The following is a 27,886-nucleotide window of genomic DNA, read 5'->3' as shown; positions in this document are numbered from 1 at the left end:
TTCAAACTAAGGCATTTTATTAGCTGGCTTTTCAACTTAAATACTATCTTGGTGACCTAAGGACAGCTTTCAGTCACTTCACGTCAAACTTCTGAAGGTAGACTTGTTGACCATGAGAGACGCTTTCTTCTTCAACACAAAACAGCTTTACTATTACCCTCAGGAAACCTTCTCTTAGTGTTAACTAAAAAAAGCACCAGGTCAAAGACTGACGATGTTAAAAGCCCCATTAAGACACCCTTCCTTAAAACAATTACAGAACAGGAGAATGAAAAGCGAAAACGATTTTTTTGGTTTGGCTGGAAGTTGAGTCCATTTCATGATGATTCAAGTGTCTTCCAATACTCCCCACATGTCTCAGGGAAACAGACGTGTTTTTTGCCACCACAGAGGGAGAGGCTGCTTTTGAAATGGAAGTTCAATGTTGGCCTTACTTTGCCAGTTGGCAACTTGGAATTTTTGCAGGAGTGATTATTAATACTTCTTGGCAGCTAATGATAGCTTTAGTTTCTCTCATCTACAAACATTATCAACCACACACTGCTTCCTTAATTGTATCCCTGGATGCCTGCGTGCTGACTATCTCGATGCATCTGGAAACATGGTGAAAACTGGACCCATCACTCTTTTATCTGCAAAAGAAACAGAAAAAAAAAAAAAAAGATGCTGCTATCATCCGGAACTCTTTACAAGAACAACCACGAAAGGGAGTGACACTGGAGTAAGCATGTCTTTTTCCTTCACTAGCTCTCCCTTCCCGATATGGTACTTATTTTGTTCTTTTACAATAAAATAATGATATCAGTCATGAGAATACAGAAGAATATTCAAGCTACTGAAATTCCTTGGCTCAGTTCTGGCTGTTTTCTTTAAAGTGCCACTGTAGTTTGTCATATACAATAGGTTATGTTTCAGAAAATGTTTACAGCTACATTAATTCAAGTTTTTGGATGAATTATTTTAAATACACTAAAAGCCAGGAATTTAGAGAAAGATAATATGGCTTTTTGTACTAAACAAAATTAGGACTCCCAATTCATCAGGTATATTTTTCTCTCCTCCCTTCACTACTTTAACATAAATGGCGCGCAGCCAGCTACCTCAGTGACGACACCGGCAGCTATGGTGGAGCCGCCGTAGCGCAGCATGAATCTCCCCAGCTCCTTGAAGTCCTTGTAGAGCTCGAGAGCCACCGGCCTCTGTGTCTGCAGCTCGACCAGCGCATTCTGGCCCTTGGTCAGCAGCCTGTGAGGAGGGAAGGAAAACAGGAGCAGATGAGCACCTGGAAGGTGAGGAGTCCAGCCCCAACCAGAACCAGCTCAGTCCTCCACCACCAGAAGAAAACGCGCATGCTCATGCTCTACGTGCAAGCCTCTGCCTCTGAACACAAATAGATCTCCATTCCTTCAGGGCCACTACATCCGACCCCTATAATGCCCAAACACCCATCCCGCTCAGCGCTTCCCCACCATTCCCTGAGGAAATCTAGCTTTAGTTATCTAATAAAGTAAATGACACTAAAGTTTAACATCACTGGACTACTAACACCTAATCCTCTGTTAAATGTATTTATTTTTGCAGTTCTGAGGATTCAACCTTGGGCTTCACACATGCAAGGTATATTTTACTAGGATTTTGCAGTAGGTACAAGGAGGGAAAGCTCAAGATTAAATACAATGAGTCAATTTCAATAGAAATGTTCTCCAAATTGTCTAGGTCACAAACGCAGACACAGACAGCCCTGCAAGGAAGAGCATTTACGTAAGTCACTGAGCCAGTTAAGAATCCTGTCTCTGTCTCTTTTGAGCTCCATGTCACTTTCCCACTTCCTGTGAGGGCTGAGGATCCCAGTCACAGGAAAGCACTCATGAGAGGGCCTAGGAAACATGGGTCTTGGGAAATAACACTCTTACACCTGCGGTCTTTCCAGAGCATCGGAGCGGGCAGGGAAGTGAGAAGTAAGCGCAGCCCTTCCCTCTGGAGGAGAAGACTGCCTTCCCCGCGCAGACTCTCCACAGGCAGGCAGAGCAGACCCTGGTACCCTGGGCCCGTACACAGGTGCAGGTGAGAAAAGAAGGGGATTTTGGGTGGGATTCCCCTGAGGGCTCAAGACGAGGGAAACTCCAAGTGCAGGCAGCCCAGCCAACTGGGATGGCCTTAACTTGTCTGTATTTTGCAATATGCACTTGCACTACTTTATTTCCAGTTACAGTATGCTTAGGTTCTCAGAAGGTACTTCCTGTGTCAAGGAAAATTTGTCCGGACTCAGACAGGACACTAACCAGAAACTCAGACAGTACTGATCACCTCAGTTGAAGGCCACGTGGATAGGAGCAAAAATTTCATCACAAGCAGGGAAAAGTAAGTTGGCAGGGAGCGTGCAGATGCCTCTAGACTAGGGAACAAGCCACTGAGCAGGTGACAAAGGTAAGGAAGGCACGGACCGAAGCCTAAAACAAGTGGCAGCAAGCTAAAATTCTCCTTTGAGAACAGGGACTAGCATTTGGGATGTCTTTGGTCATCAATGTCTGTGGCTCAATGCACACATATGCATTTATGTTTAATTTCTACTTATAATTTCCATCACCACCACACATAACTTCTATCATAGCTAACACTCCTTGGCAAACGCGTTAATGTTAGTGTCTGTATGTCTGCACGTGTGTGCAGGTGCACAAGGGCTTTCATGCATGTCAGCTCTGGATGCCATTCCTTAGGCACTCTCCATTCCTCGGGCACTGCTCCCCTGTTCTTTGAAGGAGTATCTCAATGACCTTGCCAATCAGCCAGGCTCATAGGCCAGTGAGGCCTGCTGCACACTGCCATCACAGATGGGCACACAACAGCTTGCTTCCTTCCAGGCTGTGAGGGTCGGACTCAGGCCCACACCCTTGCACAGCCAGCTGACACTTTGCTAACCAAGGATGCACCCACCCTTAGCTGCTCACTGACCAGCAGGAAGTAAACCAGGCTGCGCTTACCCGCTACACAATGAGGTTCTCTGTAAGGGATTTCCTAAACTGTTAGTGTCTGTGACTTGTGCATTACAACACTCACTTGGGCTTCTTCTTTGTGACTTCGCCAGTACTTTTGTTTAGGACGCTAATCAGCCGTTTAATAACAGCGGGCTCACTGACGGTTTGGTAGTGTAACAGCACCTAGAACAAACAAAGTGGGAACACTAAACCACCTGCTACAGCAGCTTCAGGCTCTGCGCTCGGCACACGACAAGCCACGCTCCCGATCACATGGTTCGGTGTCACTTCCTAATGACTGTAGCAGGCCCAAGTCCCTCCAGTGAGGTGCTCCCTCACGCGTCTAGCTGCATCGGTGGAGCCTTCCTGCCCCTCTCCCTGTGAAGGTGAAGACTTAGCTTGGGATTAGCGTAAAGGGTAGAAGGAGCTACTATCTACAACACTTGCCGCCACGCCACACTGTGACGGGCAGCGGGGAAAGAATCTAAGGCTGAATCCAGGCCTCTCACTTGCATTTGTGGGTCAGTGTCCTTGGTGGTAAAAAAGGCTTTTGTAGTATTGCGTTGAGACATAAACAGAAAGAGATAACGATAACGTTCTCAGAAGCACAGATGTTCAACAAGTGAACGGCTTCGTCATGAATAATGGGGAAAGAGTCACAGTCAGCAGCAATCACCGCTTCCACTCTTGGGCAACAAGAATTAGATATCCCATACACAGATAAAGCAGAGATGTCTCTGAGTGTGTGACAGAGTTCTCTTTACATAGGAGATCAGACAGGTTTTTAAGTCTAACAGACGAGGGTTCAAACCACTTTCTCCTGGACCAAGCTCCTTACCTTGTGGACCTGCAGTGGCCCTATGGGAGGTTCCACACGCTACAGTGAGGGTGCTCAGACACTCAGGAAATGTCCAGCCACCTCATGCTCGCACTGTCTGTGCCATCCCACCCTGCGCACTCCCGCTGTCCCTGGCAGTGTGGGATGGCACAGACAGTGCAGGCAGATGTCACCACACACACTGCAGATGGGAGAAACAATTTCAAACGTTCTACGGCTTCAGGTCTGAAAGTGTGCACTGCGATATAAGTGCAAGACCAAGACTATAAGAAACATCTGCTGAGACTCATGGCCAACTGTCGGGCAGAGTGCATGGAATCTTATGAAAGAAGTGGGAAATAGTAAGATCTGGAGAGGACAGGAACTCCACAAGGAGAGCAACAGAAGGAGAAAATTTGAATACAGGGGTCTTCCAAGAGACTCATGCTCCAACCAAGTACCATGCATGGAGATAACCTAGAACCCCTGCACAGATGTAGCCCATGGCAGTTTAGTGTCCAAGTGGGTTACATAGTAATGGGAAGAGGGACTGCATCCGACACAATCTGATTGGCCTGTTCTTTGATCACCTCCCCCTGAGGGGGGAGCAGCCTTACCAGGCCACAGAAAACGACAATGTAGCCATTCCTGATGAGACCTGATAGACTAAGATCAGAAGGAAGGAGAGGAGGACCTCCCCTATCAGTGGACTTGGGGAAGGGCATGTATGAAGAAGGGGATGGGAGGGTGGGATCGGGAGGGAAGGAGGGAGGGGCTTATGGGGGGATACAAAGTGAATAAAGTGTAATTAATAAAAAAAAAAAAGAAACATCTGCTCAGGAACAAAGATTCCTACAGTCATCCCACACAGCTCTTGGGCTTCATGGCCTCTCAAATATCAGAGAAGACAGGCACATAAACCTCATGAGTTCTTTCTACTATCTGCTAAGCTGAATGTGGGTTTAGTCCAGGACTAACAAATGGGTTGTGGAAATATAAGGTTAGATTTGATTGTTCCTTCTCTCTGCATAGCATCATATATTAACTAAAACAAAAAACCTGTTGAACTTGAGTGTCACGATCTATTTGCAAACAAGAGAACTTACTAGTATCTTGATGTCTTAATAAAATACAAAAAATCAAACACCTTAGTACTTAAACAATCCTCAGCGCTGTGTGAATTCAGTGAGTGAGGAGAGTTGGCCTGGCTTAACCACCACTGCCCACCCAGTGACAGCCATACAAGACTCTGCTTTGTCTGTACACTGGGCAGCACCAGCACAGGCCCAACCACCCCCAAATCTGAGCACTCTAAAGCGTCTCTCCAAAATCTGTTATAAACCCATCTAAGCAATTAAGCTCTGTACACCTCACGTGCTACTGACATTCACAAGTTACAGTACAGAAACAGTAGTTTCCGATGTGCTGGGTATTGTCTCTTCCTCTTTAGTCTTACAGAGCATGCGTGCATTCAGCCTTCCAATCAAACCCTTGACACTTCTGAATTCTGAAGTACAGTATCAAAAGGCGTCAGGGATTCACTTTGCTTCTCTGGTGATTATGAGAATCAAATATCCACTGTCTCAATAAGTTGTAATGTTAGTCAACAAAATAAGTAATTTTCCTTATGTAACCTTTTAAAAATATCAGCAAATTTATGGTCATTTGATATTCAACAAAGGTGCCAAGGTTGTTCACTGAGGAAATAAAGGTTTTTTCCCAACAGATGTTACTAGGAAACTAGATGAGCAATGGCGATAAATAAATAAATAAATAATTAAAGCGATGACAATGAAGCTTTGCCCAGCACCACTAACTGCAAACCCAGCCATGGCCTAACCTCACATGAGCAACCTCGAAGCTCTAAGAAAACACAGGCAAAGGTTCTGCAATGTTGGCTTTGACACTGAGCTCATGGACATGACACCAGAGGCACAAATAAGAAAAAGAAACTGGACACTGAGAGAGCGAGAAGGCAACGCGCTGAACAGAATGTGCTCCTAAGTGTATGAAAATCACCCAGGACAGGGATAAGGACGTGAGGGGACCCCACATCACTCAGTGGAGCAGCTCAGGTGAGGCGGCCAGCCACGGCCGCAGAGCAGGTACAGCATGGTCCACAGACACTTCAGCCAGAGCTCCCCCAATGAGGAGAGAGCTCCAGTACACCTGAAATCCCGTGTACACACAGGACAGGCGGGCAGCGAGTGAACATGGAACATGCTGAAGTCAGGACAGGAGATCCGCACAGATTATGCAACCACAGCATCCTCTTTCTCTGTGTCTGTGTGGTTTTCTAATCTTTAGAACCAATTTATCACTTTTATACTCAGAAATACTGAAAATAAGGCTCCTAAAGAAAACAGAAGCACCCAAATTAAAATACTAGGTGAAACTTACTACTGCCCAGTACAAAGTCTATCATTTCCCCCAGAAAACTACATCATCAACAGTTTGAATCAACTGATTATGAAACATCTATGCAGGTTCTCAGGCTCGAGAATCAAAGCAAAGAGGCACTTGAAGAGGTGCCTTAGGGGTTAAAAGCACTGGCTACTCTTCCAGAGAACCTGGGTTTGATTCCCACAACTGCCTGCAACATTAGTGTCGAGATCTGATGCCCTCTGTCTGTGTGGACACCCACTGGTGGACAGATACACATGAGGACAAGCACCCACACACAGAAAATAAATGATGGAATATACATTTTTTTAAAGAATCAAAATTAGAAAAAAAAATTTACTTTCAGATCCTAACTTCTTTTTCTGAATTAGAAAAGCTGTTCATTTGAGGAAACTTAGGACTTCCCCTGAGTTCAAAGAAGCAAGGACAAAACACTGGAGACTTACAGGAAATCCTTTAGTGATGGGAATGTCAATACTGAAGATGAGGATCCGGGCTCTGAAGCGAGTGCAAGCTCTGATGGGTTCTTTGGGCCCACAAAATACACAGCCAACACTGTAATGAGAGAGACAGAGACACAGAGACAGAGAGGATGAATGAACATGAAGACCACTTGTAAACTGACACAGTTAAGCAAACAGAGTACTTTCAAGGGCCCCAGCTACAGCTTCATGAATTACAGCTTTCATCCCAAGCACACACTAAGTTTGTATGCTGACACAAACTAACTCCACCTTCGATGACATTTGCTAAGATTATATTTGGCCACATAAAATTCTGGCTTAAACTAACCTAGTGGATTGTAAAATACACGTACTCTGATGTCCTCTATCTGATACAAAGGCTGTTTAAACTCGCTTTTTTACTCACTTGATTTTGATGATATCCATCCCAACCAAAGTCAGACTAACGTGATCGCCCGCTGCTGCCCAATCGACAGGTTCATCATGCAGAGTGATTCCTGGAAATGAGTAAGAACCAAAGCCTGCAGTGAAACAGCTCTGCACAGTGCACAATAACCAGAGACCTGCTGTGTGCAAGCTCTGCAGGCATCGTTTTCAGTTTGACTGTGAGCACTGAGAAGTGGACAAGCAGAGGAAACAGCCCCTCCAGACCTGGAGCACCTCGTGAAACACAGTGGCTGCTATTTGCCCACAGAGGCAGCTTCCTCTCATTTAGCCAAATATTTTAACCTCATTTACATGATGAAGCAAGTCTCTCGGCAGGCTTCATTTAAACACTGCTATTAGCTTAATGGGCACAGGCACAGTTACATAGTCCAAACAATTCATAATTGCTAAGTTGTTCCTGACACAGTGGCAAAACAGAACAGAAATGGAAGGCTAACACACGTGCCTGACAGTATTTTATTCTTTTGAGCTCTCCTGCCCTTCCTTCCATCCACCCACCCAATGCTCAGCCTAGGGTGGTCTTGAACTCGATTCTCCTGCCTTTAACTCCTGAGCTCTGGGAGCCTACAAATGTACCTACATACTGGACAAACTGTGTTCTCAAGAACAGAATGACCTAGATGAAGCCCGCGTTCTCAGAGGCTTGAGGGGGGGTTGCTGTGAAGCAGCAGTGTTTGGTCCTCAGTCTGAGGATCCACTCAGCTAGCCCTTAACTATTCCTATGCAAAGACGACTCCTTCCCAGACAGTCTGCATAGCACAACTCATTGCTGGAGAGAGAGATCAAGGAAACAGCAACAACATTTAACTTAAGAATAATGCTGGGCATCACCACATCCCAAAAAATATATACCTAGTCACCTCAAAACAGTCCTGAAGTACAATTCCGTGGCCTTTGAAACAAATCCCGTACTGCTTCATTTGATGGTTAGATTTATAGGTTAATGTACTTTCTACTGGAAGTTGGGCTTCTGATGTGCAGTCCAGCCATGGTAGAAGTGTTCTGGCTGACATGTTCTTAATAAATCACATGCCCCTCATGTCCTTATAAAACTATACATGTCCCCCACGAGACATGCTCTTTTAGGGCAATATTCTTAGCTTCAAAAATTACTAATTTATATTATAAATTTAAAATTACTAATTTAAAACCAAAACTGGCTAATTTAAATATTAGTTAGCTATCAACTACTTAAATATAATTCTTTAATGTAACTGAAAAAATAGTCATATCTGTATTTATTAGGAAATAGGGACTTGAAAAATATGAGGTAGTTAATTTAATACATTAAAGATGGCCTTTCGGCAATCTTTTTGAAAGGGAGTTTCATACGTATTGACAAATTTCCCAAATACTTATATTGTTTTTTCCCAAACCACTTTAGTATTCCATATCTATTTTCTATGAACTTTCTCTTGGCCAGCACTTCGTTTGCATCATCATCTGAGTTTCAGCGTTTACAGATGTCCCAGGTGGGGTAGCTGCTAAGTAGCTCACAATGTAACTACATGCAATCCCCTCTTCTCTGCTTCCCAAATGTCTGGATTACAGGCCTGAGCCACTATGCTTACGTGTGCTGTCACTAAAGTGAAAGGGTGACATGGGATTGCTACTTGATGGTAGTCAAGTCTGTGTTCTCAGGGCCAACACAGCATCACTGGCTGGCGTATCCAAAGAGCACAAAGACCCCTCTGGAAAACCCAGCAAAAGCCGTGAGTCAGAGCCGGGGCTAGAACTGTGCCAAGACCCAGGCAAGCCTTCTCGAGCAGAGTGTCTGCCACTGCTGCTACAGCTTCCCTGCACAACTTAGAGGGAATGCTCACCTCCACACAGACGGAGAAAGCAAGCAGACGGGAATAAGGAGCGGGGGGGGGGGGGGGGGCGCCATAGGAACTCAGAATTAAGGCCTAAAATTGTAATTGTAGGATCATGTTCTTAACTCACAGCTACTCAATGTTTAAATTTTACTCGAAAAAGAGCTTATTAACATAGACAGAAATTACTATTTCCAAAGTGTTTCAGTTCGTGTGTGTGCGTGCGCACACAAGCATGTGCACCCACTTGTGTACACAGACGCACACATTCTTAAGCAAAGCACGTGGAGGACAGGTCAGTCAGGGGTTGGTCTTCAGGCAGCAGCCATCATTGTTGAGGCAGAGCCTTGCCAAGCAGGCTAGTCTGGCTGACAGGTGCCAGGCCAGCCTTTGTTATGCGGGACCTGGGGACTGAGCGTAGCAATTCCTGCTGACATGTCAAGACTTCAGCAGCTGCACCAGCTCTGCACCTGGTGCCTTGGCTCTTAATCACCAGGCAAGAAAAAAGGGATCAAATAAAAACAGAATTTGTTTCAATTCCCATACTAGCTTTAATATTGGTTGCGTATATTGGTTGCGTATATGAGCTAAACAGCTATTTAGCAGTTTCCTAAAATGCTGCCAGGCCTAGAGTGGTACATGTCCACACAGACATGTGCACAACAGGAGAAAAATGGCTTAATGCTTTTACATTTAAGTGTTCAACAGTCAGTATCATTTTGACAGTTGGTTACAATTTCAGTAAGAGGATATTCACTCTGCAGTTATAACTGAATGAGACGCTATGCTGTCTCCAGGCCTGTTAGCAAAAGCACACCACAGTGGCTCAATACCTTTCACAGTACACGTTTCATTGGGTGGCATTGCTAACAGTCGGTCACCAGTCTGGATGTAGCCTGCTTCGATTTTCCCAGTCACACAAAAGCCTGATCCTTGATCTGCAAAACATACCAACAGCATATGAAACATACAGCGTGTTCTCTGATAGTTAATACCGTGATATTTATTTCCTACATAGTCACAAAAGGCCAGGAGTCAAATGAACACAAAGCAGTGGTCAAGAAATTTTAATACTTCTACTAAATATGGCACTTCATGTTCCAGCTTTTCTTGCAAATCCAATTATTCAGATTACAAAATGTGAAGGCTCATTCCTTTCCAAATATTTATAAGCTAATAAACACTAGGCATTTTACTAAGCTCTGTGGTAAGAGAAACAGAAGCCATTTTCTGTAAGAAGCTTCGACCTCTATAAAGAAAGACAAAATCTAAGTACACTCAGAGGCCTATTTTAAATCAACAGGATTTAAAATAAACAGAAACAAATGTGCCCCTAAGACTCTGCAGTGGCACATGCAAGGCTCTGTGAGGGAGGACGGCAGACAGAACTATGGAGTAAGATGCTCACAGCCTTGGTTGACATCAAATGTCTATGAGAGTCAGGTGGCCAGCATAGTCGCTATTCTGAGGCAGAGAGGGCACCTGGGAAACATCAAGTTGTGGGCAGTAGGGGAAATATGGACATCAGTTCATGAAGTGTGAAGGGTAAGGGCAATGAGGCATGAGAACGCTATTTCAGAATCTGAAAATGAAGCCCTCACACCCAGAAGGCAGGCCACAAAACTGAGGTGGCAGGAGAAAGTGGTTCACAGAAACCTAGGGAGAAAAGTCTAATGGTGGATATGACAACAAACACCATCAAGAAGGAGGAAAATTTAAGTGCAGCAGGACTCAGAATTAGGGAGTGTGTTACCTCAGCAGGAGGTGCTGAGGGGAACAAGCAAAGGCACAAGCCAGGAAGCTGCCCAAAGTGAGTGCAGGAGGCCATCAAACACCAGTTGAAAGAAACGGCAGAGAAGCCACTGTAACCCTGAGTAACAGCGCAGGGTTGTGGGAAGGCATACAGTGCAGTGCTTATATGGGAGGCAGAGCAGCTATCAGTGTGAAAATTGTTCCGTGCAAATGTACTCCTTATTTTCTGCAAGATAATGGAGATTTAGGAGACAACTGAAACCTTTTATCAATTGTTCCAATCTATCAATATTTCATACCTTTGTTTATATCTTTTATTCTAACGCATTTTATCGTTTTCTAGATAGGGCCTGTAGATATTTTTACATTAGACACATCCTTAGGCATTAGTGTAACACCTTTGCCTTTCTCAGCTCTAGAGAACAGGGTTCCTGGTATTTTCCTCACTGGGTTTTTTTGTTTTTTGTTTTTTTAAAAAATCATAGTTAATGGCTCTGACTGATCATACTACATTTCCCACTTTGTCTGTGTGGTTCTGTGTCCTACACAGACTGACAGATGGCTAGGAGACAGGGAAATAAATGAAGAAACACTGAAGCATGGAAACATGGGTAGACACAGGGCCAATCAGGATCTTAGAATGTGTGTGTGCGTGTGCGCACACGCACACACACATTTTTAAGATTACATTTATTTAGTGTCTGTATGTACATATTCAATCACCACAATGCAAGTGTGTGAATGTCAGAAGAAAACCTTTGAGAGTTGATTCTCTCCTTCTGCCATGTTGGACCAGGAGATTGAACTCAGGCTGTCAAGACTTGGCGGCAAGTACCTTTATCCAGTGAGCCATCTTGCCATCCCTGTGCTCTGGATGTTGTTCAAGGTCAGAAAGATAAGGCTTAGGTCTCTCTGCCCTGAGGTGAATGTGAAGTGGGACGTATGTAAACTGAAGGGTGTTCAGATGCTCTGGACTGGCCATGTGCATGCCACTGCTTGCTGTTCATCCTTACATTCATGCAGAGAACAAACCATGTAATAAAACAATGGAGCAGTCCAAGAAGACACAAGGAGTGGGCAGGCTGCATGATACGGCAACTCTGCAGAGTGGCACTCACCTTTGAAGACATCCGACACACATAACCTAAAAGGTTTCTCAATAGATCGTTGAGGGGGCTTGAAGGAATCTGGCAGAAAAAAATGACAGACGTCAGGTTTAGGTAAACCATGGGACTGTGGATGCTGCTCTGCAGAAGTGCACACATGCACAGCTGTGACGGGGCCTGGCTTCTCTTCCTAGCACCCTCACACCCAAAAAGGACTTTTCCCCCCACTATCTTCAGTGTGCACATTGCTGTCTCTCTTCTAGAAAAAGAACTGATTTTGTACATAGCAACAGTAAATGACTGTCATTCATGTTACATTTATAACCATATTCCCCACATATCACATCATTTATTTTCAACTAGTCAGGAAGACAGGTAGGGCAGGTTCTAAACTCATTAATGTGGCTTCAAAAATCTGAACATTTAAATAGTACATATGATTTCAAACCTGAGAACCTAGTTTCTCTAATTACAAATTCTGTGATTTTTCATATACACTGTTGCTCACAAAGAGCTCTAAGTAATGAACATCAAGTCTACAGCACATTAACACGGGAGTGGCAGGATACGTACCAATCTGTTCTAATAGACATAATCCTTTATACCACGCTGTGAGGTCACTTGACTGTGATCTTGTGATTAAATTTTCACCACTGAGACCACTCGTAGGGATAAACGCTACATCACTCTCCTATTAAAAGGATGGAAGACAGAAACTTAATTACGACATTACATAAGCAAAAATGGCAAAGACCCATCAATACCAAGTCTTGCAAAATGAACAACAATAGACTTTTCAAAAAGGTAACAGGAATCAGGGAAGCAAAGCTCTGGCATTATCTGAGCCATTATTTTTTAATTTGGGGGAAATTTGGAAATTTTCTTCAAACCATAAAGCATGTAACTTGCTGATGTAGACATATTGCAGATTTTTTGGCTGGATAAATTCTTCTCTGTCGGGAGCCCATGACTCCAGCGGCCTGCTTTGATATTTAAATCTCGGCGGAGAGATGGCTTTTAGGAGGCCTTTACTAAAGGCAGAGAAGAACTTGCAAGTCCATCTCTTTTTGTTTGTGACAGCAGGTGGGATAGCTTGTGAGGGTCACATCTCTTCCTCAGGCTCTTTGTGCAAATTAACCTATTGTTCTGAGATGTCTTACTGGCTGAAAGTAACTCCTCACAATAAAAGAGGTCAGAGGGCTGGAGGCAGAGGAGGAGGCAAACTTGAGACTTGCTGCTTGCACTGCAGCCTGCCTTTTGCTGTGGCTGTCGAGTCTGGACCTTTAAAAAAAGTTTCCTGTGTGCTGTGTGTTTATTTTATTAATATTAATCCTCACTCCTGACTCAAGAACCGTTCGACTCTGCTGGCTGGCTCAGGTACTTCTCTACCAACATTTTCCCACGACTTCCTTAAACTTTACTATCTGAACTGGTAGGTAGGGAAAATCTCTTATTTACATAAAACCCAGACCAAATACTCAATATACGCAAATTTTAAGAGTCAGATATATACATATACCAGGAGGAAATAAAAAGAAAAATGGAATTAAACATACTTAGATACTGTCAATACAGAAAGAAAGGAAAGGAAGACAGATAAATAACACTAAGGATTTCTAGACAACCTGTAAGGAATCTAATTTTATATTTCCCTAAAGTCACATACAATCCATGTAACTGCATGTTTATACATATACCTTTAATGATGTTATGCCACTTGGGGTGATAATACTACCCCACAGGCCACAGACTGCCTAACAAAAACTCCAGGACTAAAAAAGAGAAGCCTCCTTTCAAGATGTAGGTGAGGGGACATCTGTGGCCCTTGGTTGTCTCCCAGAACCTGCAGGTAAGACTCTTTTGTTGAAGACACCACACACTTTAAACACAGGACTAAGAGGAACTGAGCTGGATTTGTCCTGAAAGCCTCCTCCCTGTGGACTAGGAAGCTACCAAAGGAGGGAAGCAATCAAGAGTCCTACTCAGCGGTGACACCTCTGAAGCACAGTAATGAGCAGCATGCAAAGATATCCCTAAAGGCTTAACAGTGGCACCTGTGTCTTGGCAGTAACCACAGCTGTATGATCGGACTCAAGGCCTGCTAAATAGGAGAGAAATCATGACTGCTATTGCAAAACTATGCAACTATCCAATAGTGAAGTCACGGATCTTAGTGGCTCTGATATGCCACTTCAGAACAGTATATTTCCTCTGTGCATTCTAAATGCTGATGCTTTTATCCCTAGTTAAGCAGAGCTTCTCAACCCTCATCAATGAAGCTTCTGATTGCTCCAAATAGAGCCCATTACAAAAAGTTACAACTGATCAAAATGCAGAAAACAATCAATTATGGTGCCTACCTCCAACAGATACACCTACAACAAAAACCCCCAGGCCTAAAGCTCAAGGAACATGGTGGAAGAGGGGCAGAAAGATTTTAAGAAACAGCCAGATGCCATGTGTGGCAGACGAGACAGATGGCCAACCCCACCTCCACACCCCTCACACCCCTTGTGGAAGAGCTAGCCCCATCTTCTTGCCAGCTATGGCACCCTGGAGAGTAGCCCACACCTCATCTAGGCAGCACAGAAGAGCTGGCTCTGGTGGTATAGGTGTGGGTGAGTCAGCCTGAAGGCATGAGAGCAACAGAGCTGGCCCTTCCCCCTTGCTGGCTATGGCACTGGGTGAACTAGTCAGGGCTGGAGAGCTCTCCTAGGTAGTGTGGGTGAGGGAGAGCTGGTGATCTGACCAACTCAGCTACCACCAGACACAGAGTTGGCCCACCCCAACATCTACCTCATCTACTAACTACAAGAATGCGTGAAGGGCCACTCCACAGATCCAAAGCTGTGGGGTCTCCATGACACCGGGCATCAACAGGGTATCTGAGAGGAGTCCCAGTGAGGATCCAGTATCAAAGGTGGAACAGAAGCCAGAGGCCTCAGACCAGACCAATGACTCACTGCAATGATCGTTTGCAAGCAAAGATATGGAGACAAAAGGATATATTGTGTGACACACTGCAGCTTCCACAACAAAATGGTTTTTGTTTGTTGTTACTTAGGTTCTTGTTTGTTTTTATTTCTATTTTTATTTATTATTTTCTTTTGTCGGAGGAGGTTGCAAGGTAGAGTGTGGATATAAAGGGACAGGGAGATAAGTGGAATTGGGTTGCATGATGTGACATTCACAAAGAGTCAATAAAAAAAAAATTTTTAAAAAAAAAGAAATAACCATGAAGAAAATTATATGAAGAAAGAAAGAAAAGAAAAGAAGAAAGCCAGAGGAGACCAGGCAGTCCACAGCAAGATTGCCTCTTACAAATGATAGGGAAAAATCCATAAAACCTCGATAATATGGCTGCCTAAGCAAGACCTAAGCAATAATAGACCAACAGACAAATTAACACAGGAGGGGAAATTCTTGTCTAAGGTCAACCCACAGACAAAGAGCATGAACTAAGAAATGCTGAGAGGGAGAAGCAGTCTTCCTCGAAGATGAGCCTCATAATTGATTAGGCAACACCAGTCAGCCCTGAAATCACATATATACAAGCAACTACACGGGCTCAGCAGGTTGTACTTACATAGCTACGTGTGTGTGCGTGTGTGTGTGTGTGTATAGACATATATATATATATATATATATATATATATATATATAACTGAAGAAAAAGAGGCAATGGATTTGAGAGTGAGCAAGGGGGATGAGTATGGGAGGAGTTGGAAGGAGCAGAGGACATAATGTAATTATATTTTAACTTCAAAATTTTAGCAATTGCAATATATAAAAATTTAAAAAATAAAAAGACCAAATCAGAATACTAATATATTAGTTTTTTCCTTCCTTCAGTAAAATGACTTAGAGAAATAACCAAAATAATTTAATTTACAATTATCATACCTTAAAACCTGCTTGCTTGAGAAAGTGCCCAAGTTTTCCAGTAATCTCTTGAAATCTTTCTTGTTGCCAATTTACCTGGTAAAGGTCCAATTTATACATAGAATTATGCTTGAGAATACCACACATAAAATATAACTTCTATAGTAAAATGTACACAGCCAAAATTATATAAAAAATTAAAATTAAAGCCCAGGAAAAAAAATCTTCCCATTCAAGTGACCTAAGATTAGCTTTTCTTAGAACAGGAAGCCAACAAGCATCTCTAATAGTTAAAATCTACTAGTTATGCTAAGCTCAAACTTAGAGAGAAACGTGAGTAATTTATTAAATCGTGCTTTGATCTAACATTAGATTAAAATAAGAGCACCGACACCCACCACAGCCAATCATACTAAATGATGTGTGACATCAACTCTAGGTAATATGCAAAGTTTAGGTGTATATAAACAAGTGTCTAAAACTTATGTGGAAATGCATACCACAGCAGAGGGGGCCGTGTGAGCAAGAAAGTCTAGATTCTTTTTTTTTTTTTGATACATAATCTTTTTTTTAATTTTTTTATTTTTTTTTAATTTTATTTTTTCTTATCAGTTACATTTTATTAACTCTGTATCCCAGCCGTGTCCCGATCCCTCATTCCCTCCCAGTCCCTCCCTCCCTCCCTCATCTCCACCGTGCCCCTTTCCAAGTCCACTGATAGGGGGGACCTCCTCCCCATTCATCTGATCCTGTTTTATCAGGTATCTTCAGGACTGGCTGCAAAGCCCTCCTCTGTGGCCTAACAGGACTGCTCCTCCCTTCGGGGGTGGGGAGGCCAAAGAGCCAGTCATTGAGTTCCTGTCAGAAATAGTCCCTGTTCCCCTTACTATGGGAACTACTGAGCTACCACAGGCTACCTCTGAGCAGAGGCTCTAGGTTATATCCATACATGGTCCTTGGTCTAGTGGCTATCATATAGGCGTTTACCAAAAAGCGCTCACGTTTTTCTCTACATTTGAAATTTTTCATACAAAAACGCTAGAGAAAAATTAAAGCTACATATATAATAAACTACAGAAGAACTAACAGATATTATTGGTGAATATTTATTAGAAGCTAGGTGAAGAAAATACATGAACATAAGTAAAATACATATTTGTATATGCCCAAATAACCAAAATGGAAAATGAGTGAACTATACAAATAATTTCTAGAAAAATATATATTTAAATATTGTTACTGTTCATAAAACAATGAAGTTAACAAACAAATATGTTCTGCATATCAAATTAGAAAATATTTTTTTCATAATAGCTGATTTTCCAACTTAGGGTCATAAATCTACCACATGTATGAAGAATGAATAATCAGCACATTTATGAAAGGCACTTATGTCACAATTAGCAAGTTTCAAAAGGTATATGACCTGAGGCTAAAGACAGAACAAGGCATTCAACAAATACCCACAAACTAGAAATCTTCCAAATGAGACTGTTTGACTATATCGTATCATTAACATGGCCTATAATAGAGCCATTAAAAATTCTTTACCCTAAACAATTTCTGTACTCAAACATAAGAGTATTGTCAACTTTTTACAAAGGAGAGAATCAGATATCATAATCCAGTGGTTGTGACGAAGGGGAAAAAAGTGAAAACAATTAAATCCTATAAAAATGAAATTGGTGGAATGTACAATGAAATGGTATAATGGTGCATATTATTTTATAACTGAAAAGCTTTAAGTTCCAAAAAGTCATTTTAAATATAAGATATTCTTGCTTAAAATTACTATTATCATGTTAAGTTCATTACAAGATAGCAAATTTATTTTTCTTGATACAGCAACTAAACTAATCAATATATACTAGTTCTGCCTGTGGACGTCTATATGTCCACAGTACCCATTTAAAAATGCTTTGTTTATTCTGTTTGCATCAGTGTTGTGCCTCATGTATGTATGTGTATCACATGAGTGTCTGGTACCTGCAGAAGCCAGGAGACAGTGTTGGAACTGTCCCCGGAACTGGAGTTACAGATGGTTGTAAGCCACCATGTGTGTGCTGGGAAGCAAATCCAGGTCCTCTGCAAGAGCAGCAACCCCTGAGCCATCTCTCCAGCCCACAGAATATCATCTTAATCAATATTTACAACAAACTCTCACAGAGCTCTCCAGCTACCTGATCCATTTTATTGACGGCCACAGCAAGCTGTGTCACTCCAAGAGATCGGACCAGAAGGCCATGCTCGCGTGTCTGTCCTCCAGTCTCAAATCCAGCTTCAAACTCTCCCCTGCTCGCATCAACAACTAAAACAGCTACATCAGCCTGAGGAAGGAGAGAGAATCACAGCTTGAAATCATAGCATACTCCTGTAACTCAGTTCACGGCCAGCTCAAATCTAAAGGCCAAATCATGACCACAGCCTGAAGCAAACACCAACGCGGTTACAAAACCTCAGTAATGGTTATATACTGCTGTGACACCAACGGTAATGACATAAAGACCAGGAAGAGTGGCTATGCTGGTCAGGCTACTTGTTATGGGGCCTCATCAGAGACGCTCAGCCTCCTGGATCCAGATGGGGGCAAGAAGGAACTGACTTCCATGAGTTGCCTCTATATGAATGCTTTGGCTCAAACACAGCCCCCCCCCCACACACACATACATCACACACACACACAGACACACATAGACACATATCATACACACACGCACACACACTTCACAACACACACACACACAAACATAATAAAAAATACAAAAAATGCCTATCTACAGGCGGGAAGATAAACTTAAAACATAAAGATGGCAAATTGCCTCAAGTGTCATCTTTACCAAAACAGACTTAAAAACAAAACAAGAGAAAATTAGAACTCTGTATATAATTGTTTTCTAACTATTTAAAGGGAAAACTTTTCATTTAAAAACATTTTTATGAGTTAAAACCCTAGAATTACAAGCTGGGTGGGTGTCAAGACTGAAGACACAATCAGTGTGCCATACTCCGTTAAACAGCAGGTACCTGGGCTGCTCCTGTGATCATGTTTGGAATGAAATCCTTATGGCCTGGAGCATCCATTAATGTAATAACTTTGGTTGTGGTTTCAAACTTCGTCATGCCAACATCCATTGTTACTCCCCTTAAACAAAACATAAAGTGGTTAAAATCTACTGTATAAATAGTCACTGATATGGGCTAAAATTCTTAATAAGCTAAATGACAACCTAAATTCTTCATTATAATAAAGCAAAGTGTTGGACAACTCATTATCCTCATATTCTTTAAACCAAGGTTATACATGGCAAACTCAATCAAAATGATAGGTATTTCCCATTTCCTTAATGTTTTGTAAGAAACTATAATTTATGAACAAAGAAAGCTATATACACACATCTGTAGACAAGAGAAAAATAAATACTGCACATGAAGAAAAAATAGAACAAATGATTACTATCAGGATTTGGCTTTTCACATGTTCTGTTTATGCTTCACTAATTATAGAAATAAACACAGAAAACTTTCACTTGTGAATTGGTCAACAGTTACAATTTGAAAACAAGATGTATGAGAGATGCCCAAGTTTTAGCAAAAATTTAAAAAGAGATAAAGGACAGTTTGATTCATTTCATGCTTCTTAGAGGCCAAGCCAGGACCTTCTTTCAGCAAAGATTCCAATTATAAGAAATCCCTAGGTGTGGCTAAAAGGGCCCAAAGTCACGTGACCTTGAAAACTTAAAGGAGAGATCAGGTGGATCTTGTTCTCAGCCTGTGACAGGAGAGGCACATCAGCTATTGCCATTAGATTCTTAATCCAGCAAAATTACAGCTGTGAAGTAGCAACTAAATAACTGTATGGCTGGGGCCAGCACAACGTGAGGAACTGTAGGAAAGGGTCACAATCAGTCCCAACACTACACTGATGAACTGAAGTGGCTGTGGCAGCATGGAGAGCAAGTCTCCTTACTTGAGCCACTGAGCCCAAGCTGCTTAATATTCTCCAGCACGGCTTCAGGCAACTCTAGAAAAATTTGGAGGCCAAGGCTCATTCTGAGAGCCCCTGTACAGTGTTGTAATCCTGACTCAGCACTTCTCTGTATTTGAGCCTTTATTATCCTTTCGTAAGGATGTGAGGATGTTACCCAGCTTATTACATCTGCTTCTTTAAAAAATAACTGACTTTTATTTTACGTACATTGGTGTTCTGCCTGCTTGTACGTGTGTGAGGATGTCAGATACCCTGGAACTGGAGTTACAGACAGTTGTGAGCTGCCATATAGGTGCCAGGAATTGAACCCTAGTCCTTTGGAAGAGCAGCCAGTGCTCTTAACTGCTGAGCCATCTCTCTAGCCCCAACTTCTGTTCTTTAACATTGATTTGCAAAGCATTTTAAATATTTAAAGAACATATCAGTTTTGAAGTGCCATTCTGCAATATACAAAGGAATGAGCTAAAGTCCTGTAGTGTGTACTCAGAAACTTGTGCTGTCTACAGAATGGAAGTGTAGTCTAAATTACAACATGGAAAAAAGGAGAAGGCTAGCGACCATATCACCACCACAATAAGCAGATGTTACACATGGAAAACTCAAGCGCTTGGTCGTTATAGGAACAAACACACTTAGCTCACTTGCAGCTCAACTCACATTAGGTAAAGTTTACTAAGCCCTCCAGCTTAAACTACACCCTTCTCAGTCTATTCTACACAGTCAGGTTACACAAAGAAAACAAAAGCCACACACTTTGATAGTCTGTTTGTTAGAGAGACAGGTGGGATTCACTTGGGTTTCCCTGTTTTTCAAAATATGGCAACTGACAGGTTAATTTTTTGAATGATGTTAGAAAACAGTTTGCCATAATATGCAGAGAAAAAGATACCTACACAAGGGAGAAAGACCACAATGATACAAATGCCCCAGTTATCAGAAGCAATAATGACTAATACAGCCTGCTTTATGAGACCCACCTTACATTATAATTAGACAAGGCCTGCAGGAAAATAAACACAAGCAGAAAAAATCTGCAAACCCAGATACACTCTCTAATCATACTCAGACTAAAGACATCAGAGACGTTCCAAACTTAACTCAGAACCTTCACGGGGCCTTGTGGGTGTGTTGGTCATTATTCTGACTTAGTTATTATGTATCTGCCACTTCACCTTATTAGGCAGTCTTTGCTTCTTCATCTCTGAGAGGCTTAAATGTGATATACACTTAACGCTATAAAATACTTCAGAAGAAGTACTACTATTCTCTGATCAGAGATGTGTCTTTATCTGTATCCTTCTGCTAGAATCCACTGAAATTAACCCTAAGTCCTGAGAAAGACAGAAGGAATAACTGACAAGATAGACTCAATCATTTCTTTCTGGACCATCTCATGAAAATGCAGAACATGAATTAGGAACTGTGAAGCCTGCACGCTGGACCCACAGGGCATTCCAAATGTGGCACAAGACAGTTTACCCCTTCCTTCACAACCTGGTACAAGGCTGAGTCAAATTCAACTTTAACTCAAAGTCAAGACAGCAAGACTGCCAACGCCCGCCGCCTGCAGCAAAATCAACTCAGGGGACCTGCTGCTTGTCTGGTTTTACTCCTTGTTTAGTTTGGGATAAATATTCTTTTAACCGAGTCTCACGGAATAAGTCATGGCCAGTGTACAAACAAAGCGATTTTTAAAGTTTCCCTAATGCATTTTCCATGTTTTACATATTCGACACACATTGCACACTTATTTTAAAGGCTCTATCATTTCAAACTGAAAATGTTGAAATATAGTGACTACCTTTCCCTTTCTTCTCCAGTCTCATCCAAGACCCATGCATATGCAAATGAAGCCTTGCCAGCCTTTTTAGATTCTTGTTCATACTTATGCATAGTTCTTTTGTTTACATTACCCAGAAGATAAAGCATATGGCCCATCAGAGTACTTTTCCCAGCATCAACATGACCTAAGGAAAATTGATTCAGGGTTAATACTAGGTACATTTTCAGATGTTGTTCACATTGAGGCATTGCATGACTGTAATTTAATAGCTTAGGTCAGTGTTTAGAGTAATAAACACCAACTTTATCACTGTTAAAACACCTAAGCGCAGGGCAGGGAGAGGCCTGCACAGTGTTTTAGAGAGGGCAACTTTTCCCATTTTCTGGAAATGCATCTCATTTTCAAATGTTCAGCAAGTGAACACACCACAGGCCACGCCTGGCGCCTCCTTGCTGACATGGCATCATGTCACCCTGGTTACCAGAGCACATTATGACGCAATGCCTGTCTACTGTAAGTCTATGCAGCTCCAGGGGCTGCCAGCCCAGAGCAGGGCCTCCTGACCGGCAGAGCAGGGGCCTCCTGACCGGCAGAGCAAAGGCATACCAATGACCACCAGGTTGAGGAGCTGCTTCCCGCCCTGCCGCTTCTCCAGCTCAGCTTTCACGTCTATCTGCTGCTTCAGCTTGGCAGACTTCTTCACTGGTGTTGGAGTGGAACTCAGCTCGTCTGACACTTGAACGGAAGGAGACTGGAGGACAGACTTAGGAGTGCTGGTCTCCGCGTTAGGAGCCGTGATGCTGAAATCGTCACCAGGAGGGCCTCTGTGAGGAGTGTGCACACTGTATCCGTTCTCTTCAGAAGTAAGGCTGCAGAAAGCAGATCAGACACAATGTCAGAAAGCCATGTCAAATGCTGCCCTACTGTGTGAGAGGGCAGGGCAGGGCTATCTCTTCATAATCCTTTACATTTTGGATCTTAGCCTGTCTCAGGTCTGTGAAGGAGAAAATAAAAGGTGACCGAAGCCCATGCACACAAATGCAGACTTGCAGTCCTAGGAGCTGGTCTACTAAACATAAAAGTGCAGCCAAGTGTGGTGCTTTTTGTCAGGCTTCAGTCGGCAAAGCTTCTGTATCCTAAGAGGTACAAGCCTCTATTTTAAACTTTTAAACACCTGTAATATCTGAAAATGACCATTCTGGGCCTAAGCTATACCAACTGCTATGACTGAACAAAGAAATTGGTAACATTTTTTTCAAACACTTTCTCATATAATTTTATGATCTTAACTAATTAACTCGATTTCTTATTTCTAAATGACCTTTCCACAAGTGGGACCACCGACTTGTAAATTTAAAGGATTAATCTTTCTTCTTGACCTGGGTACTCAGACATTAACTTATGCTTACAAGGTTAAGCGTGGCGTATCTGCCCTGCATGTGACGTCTGAACGATCCTCCTCAGCAATGCTCTAGAGCTTTAGTTACAATTCTCAATGCTAATAAAGCAGAGTGCCCTCCAAGCACTGGACTACCTCTCACATGTGTACATATAGACAAATGACTCTCTCATCCTAAACAAAGTACTATGTTTAGCTTCCATGATCAGTCAGAATTGGGTATGTATTTGCAATGTGATGGTCAGGATTGAGTGTATTTGTGATGTTATGGCCACAAGTGGATATAGATGTGATGGTACAGTCAGGACTGAGTATATACGCAATGGTATAGCCATAGCCAATGTTTTGGATCAATTGGGCTTTCAAAAAAATTCCACACATGAATTTTATTTATTGAACTCTTGATAACTTTTTTTCACATTTGTATGTGTGTATAGGTGTGTGTGTGTAGGTCAGTGAACAGCCAAAGGGTATTAGGGTGTTATTGGTTCCTGGGGACTATAGGCAGCAAGGCTTAGGGGCAATCACCTTATCACTTCCCTGGGCTATCTTGATGGTCTATTTTTTAGAGTCTATAATTCTGAGAAACTACAAATCTTATATTCTCTCCTCTGTTGCATTTCCTATGCACTCATAGGCTGACCTGACACTCAATGTGTAGTCAGCCTGCCTAGAACTCATAGTGAGCTGCCTGCCTAAGCCTCCAGGACACCAGGATCACTAGCATGTGCCTGCTGGGTCTGGCCTGCATATTAAACTTAATCTGAAAATAATTTGCTCTTTTAGGAGTCACAAAAAGATTAAACTCAAATTAAGCAATCTATATGTTTTAAAATTTTCATGTTCTATTTTTCAAGAAATATCTGTCAATATATTTCAAGAACTGTATGTGTTATTTGTGTTTCTGTGCCTGTGTGTCCGTCTGTTTTGCAGGCAGTCTCATTATGCAGCCCAGCTGGCCTGTAACTTAGGATCTTCCTGACTCAGCCCCTAGAGTGTTAGGATTGCAGGTGTGCAGAATGCCCGACCTCAGGATGATAAATTGCCTGCTGTCCAGTTGTCAGACTGGCCAATAAATCATCTCTCTGTTAAAATGATATTTTAATCCATTTGAACTGAGAGGATCCTGTCAGTCTGAAACACTGTATTATACGTAGCACTGATCTAAACACCTAAAAAGAAATAGAACCAGAATAAATTAATCTTAAAATTATATTATATATGGCATGCTATATATTAGGAGTAACTTGTACACATACAGCAAATGTTCAAACACTCTCTCAAAGGCTGGGTGGGACTCCAGTATCTGGACATAGAGCTGAGACCATGAAACTTGAAAACTCAATCTACTAGAATAGACCAAGAAAGACAACTGGGACATGGTGGCACATCCTATCTCAAGCACCAGAAAAGAAACAAGGTACTGACTTTAAGGCTATGAATTGTGCAATACAAAGATGAAGAGAGAGAGAGCTTAGCAATAACGTCAGTCATTTAAATATTCTGTGCTTTCCGTATAGAGACCATTAGGACTACATCAAGCCTTGTAGAAACTTAAAACTGCTGTAATCAATGTGAGAGTCTTTCCTTGTTTGTGCTTTCTTGAGACAAAACCAGAACAGCCCAAGATTTCATGCAGACTATGACTCCTGCAAAGTATCCCATAAAAGGATAACTTTGTTTGTCTTAAGCACTGTTAAGTGTTCTAAGTTTTCAATTCTCAATCTTTTATTGGACATTTCACATACTAATGATTTTTCCCATTGGGCCCTATCAAAATGTTGACTCAGAGACCTAAAAAACAAAACAAAAAGCTTTACTATATATGCAAATATATTTTTAAAATAATATATATCTCCAAGGAGTCTCATTAACAAATATGTAAATGATGGCTTGTGATGAACATGAAAGGGCCCTTTCTTCATGAAGCATTTAAGCACATGTGTTCTCCCAGCTCAGTGCTTGGATTTTATAAAAGCTATACTTGGACATGATCACCAGCTTGTTGTGTACTGAACACTTAGTTCTAGCCTTCATTTTATCTACTGTTTTACAGGTACTTGTTTAGAAGCTCTATATGTATTTCCAATACAATATATTACTTAAAGCTTATTTGCCGGCTGCTAAGACTTCTGAAACTTTCCACATTGAGATTGTGATGCCTTTAAAGTACGGGTTGTACATTTTATTTTGTTCAATAAAATTCTCCCTAGCTGGACAGAGAGGCACAGGCCTTTAATCCCAGCACTCAGGAGGCAGAGGTAGGTGGCTCTTTTCACAAAGAAAATGACCAGATGGTCTATGTAGTGAGTTCCATGGCCTGTATCCAAAAAAACAAAACAAAACAAAACAAAACAAACAAACAAAAAAACCCACAAAAAACAAAGCAAGAGAATTACAGAATTAAATCTAACTCAGCACATTACGGATAAAAAGGGTACTTGTATCGATTCAACCCTCATGACAAGAGAAAAGGACAGCTTTTACAAGAGAGCCACATCTGACAATTACACAAGAGGTTAAAGTCATAGACAAAGGTTATCTTACCCATCACTTAATTACTATGGCCCGGGGAACCCTGACTCCTATAGACAAAGATTATCTCACCCACCACTGAGATACTATGGCCCGGGAAACCCTGTCTCCTAGACCTGAGTTCTTTCCCACCCAGAACTTAAAATCAAGTGAATAAAGTCTGAATAAAGTTTTAAATCCACACACACACAGAAGTGGGAGACCGTCACCCAGCACAGGGACATATATTCCCATTAGCACAGACTGTTACAAAAGGAGAAAACAAAAAGACTCCTAAGACTATTTCAAAATGCTAAAATACAAAATGCTAAAATCATCCTTCTTAATATTTGATGAATTTTCCCCCTCCTTTATAAAGCTCTGATAGATGAACTATACATACTTTATAAATGTACTTTTTATTTGTTTTGGTTTTTTTTATAAGTCAGAGACTCATGTAGCCCAGGCTGGTCCAGAACTTCATGTAGCTGAGGATGACCCTGAACTCCAGATCCTCTGGTATCCTCCACCTCCCAAGTGCTAGAATAACATTTGAGAATAAAAATCTGAACAATTTTAAAGAGGCTGAATATTAATATTTTACAATCTCATGAGATACACGTAACTCACTTCTCTATGAAAGACTCCTAGAAGTTTAAAAACTAAAAACTTCTAAAATCAGTTTTAAAGATTGATTTTAAAATGGCTGGCACTACCGCTGCTGACCTACAGTCATTCTTTTCTATGTATTCCAAATTCTAGGAGTTTTTAATTGCATGTGTTACTGATACAATGAACCATTTTATTTAGCCATAAACATAAACATTATGAGAGGAGCAAAAGAGATAGCCTACTGGTGTACAAAGTGCTTGCTACACAAACACGGGATCCGTCAGATGCCCGGCACCCATGCAGAAGCTGGACGTGGTGGCACACATCTGTCACCTCAGTGCTGGGGATTCAAGCACACAGACCCCAGGCTCCCTAGCACCTTTGCAGTCCAATGCTAAGGTACTGGCTGAGAGCAACCCTGTTCTTCAGAGTGCCCAAGTTCAGTTCCCGGAACCAACCCAAGGCATTTCCTTCAGCCTCCATACCTGGCCTCCACAGGCACCGGCATTCATGTGACACACCCACACGGACACACTCACAAATTTAACAAAACACGTAAATCTTAAAAATAGGTGGAGAGCAAGGAAGGCACCCATTCATCTCTGGACATATGTTTACATGGGTAAGTGAAGACATACATACATATATATATACACACACACACAAATACATACATGCACACTATATCAAAACTCCAAACACAAATATGCATACATCCACATACTACACACACACACAAATATTCAGACATACTACATCCACACACAAATGTGCAAACACACAAACACACCAAATTACAAGAACTTGAAGGCAATATTTATATTTTCTTTTCAATTTCTTTCCTTTAACATATGGGGATTTTGCCTGCATTAATGTGCTCCAAGTGTGTGCAATGCCTGCACAGACCAGAAGAGGATGCCAGAGCCCCTAGAACTGGAGTTACATATGGTTGTGAGCCACCCTGTGGGTGCTGGGACTGGAACCTAACCTGAGCACTTTAGAAAACAGCCAGTGCTGTTCATCACTGAGCTAGCTCTCCAAGGCAGCATTTTAGTTTTTAAGAATTCACTGAGTCTGATTCACAGTGTGCCTACCTCACCCTGAGGTCTTAAGAATCCCCTCTCAAAAGACTACACTCTAATGTTAAAGTTCACAGTAAGTCACTGAAGTGATGGAACTCACAGCGAGTCATACAACGATAAGACTAAAATCAACACTAACTGCTCAGCCCCGTCTCTGTCCTTTGCCATATTCAAGGTCCAGGAGACTCCAGAATGCTAGTGGTTTATTACACAAAACTGAAAAAAATGCTCCTATCAACCCACAGGGGGCAACGGATGCTTTAAAGGTGAAAGATTGAGTCTCACCCAGGCACTTCAAATCCCATAGTTTGCTTCTTCCCAGACACAGTCATTTTCGCTACTTTTGACACGATTTCAGATTCACTCTGGGATGACCGAGATCCAACTGATTTTCCTAAATAAGGAGTAAAATATAAAAGGACAATTAATTTTCAGAAACATACGGCACATTACAAATTAAAGACTGATTAATTTGCACAGAATTCATGTCTTTGCAAACATATCTCCCTCTTTAAACGGTGAGATTAAAATGCCAAAAGACTATGGCCTGTTCTGGGAAACCCCCAGCAGTCGGGACACCATGTTTAACCCACCAAATCTCTTCCTAATCTTGAGCTGACTGTTAGGTTTCACTATTAAGAGTCAAGGTGGTTTCTGCACTGAGCCCTTCTTCTGACATTCTACCTAGATCTGTACCTACGTCTGTGACCACACCCTTTCACAACACTAAAACTGTCTGGTCAGTTAGCAGATGGCAAAACTATTTTTGACCCACTGAGATTTATCAACTGATGAACAAGTTAAAGTCTGCTGAATGTTAATGGAACAGCTCATGTGTTTTACTTGCT

The 27,886-nt window shown here is 41.9% G+C and overlaps 1 protein-coding gene across 1 annotated transcript in view; it reads right to left on the bottom strand.

Annotated features, from left to right (window-relative positions):
* Hbs1l (HBS1 like translational GTPase) overlaps window positions 1-27,886 on the bottom strand; it is a 65,024-nt gene continuing 37,138 nt past the window's right edge. The window contains exons 5-18 of the mRNA XM_021640302.1: window positions 27,324-27,432; window positions 22,038-22,300; window positions 21,450-21,615; window positions 18,685-18,802; window positions 17,841-17,987; window positions 15,682-15,756; window positions 12,352-12,469; window positions 11,791-11,859; window positions 9,754-9,858; window positions 7,066-7,156; window positions 6,642-6,750; window positions 3,058-3,158; window positions 1,101-1,245; window positions 1-632 (exon numbers count right to left, since the gene is read on the bottom strand). Of these exons, the coding sequence (XP_021495977.1) occupies window positions 621-632; window positions 1,101-1,245; window positions 3,058-3,158; window positions 6,642-6,750; window positions 7,066-7,156; window positions 9,754-9,858; window positions 11,791-11,859; window positions 12,352-12,469; window positions 15,682-15,756; window positions 17,841-17,987; window positions 18,685-18,802; window positions 21,450-21,615; window positions 22,038-22,300; window positions 27,324-27,432 (1,628 nt within the window). The 3' untranslated portion in view covers window positions 1-620. The remainder of the gene's footprint in view (window positions 633-1,100; window positions 1,246-3,057; window positions 3,159-6,641; window positions 6,751-7,065; window positions 7,157-9,753; window positions 9,859-11,790; window positions 11,860-12,351; window positions 12,470-15,681; window positions 15,757-17,840; window positions 17,988-18,684; window positions 18,803-21,449; window positions 21,616-22,037; window positions 22,301-27,323; window positions 27,433-27,886) is intronic.

Source organism: Meriones unguiculatus, chromosome 20 (genome assembly GCF_030254825.1).
Source record: "Meriones unguiculatus strain TT.TT164.6M chromosome 20, Bangor_MerUng_6.1, whole genome shotgun sequence".
In the NCBI taxonomy this organism is placed as follows: domain Eukaryota; kingdom Metazoa; phylum Chordata; class Mammalia; order Rodentia; family Muridae; genus Meriones; species Meriones unguiculatus.
The sequence above is the reverse complement of the archived record's forward strand: the minus strand, read 5'-3'. Positions and strand labels throughout refer to the sequence as shown.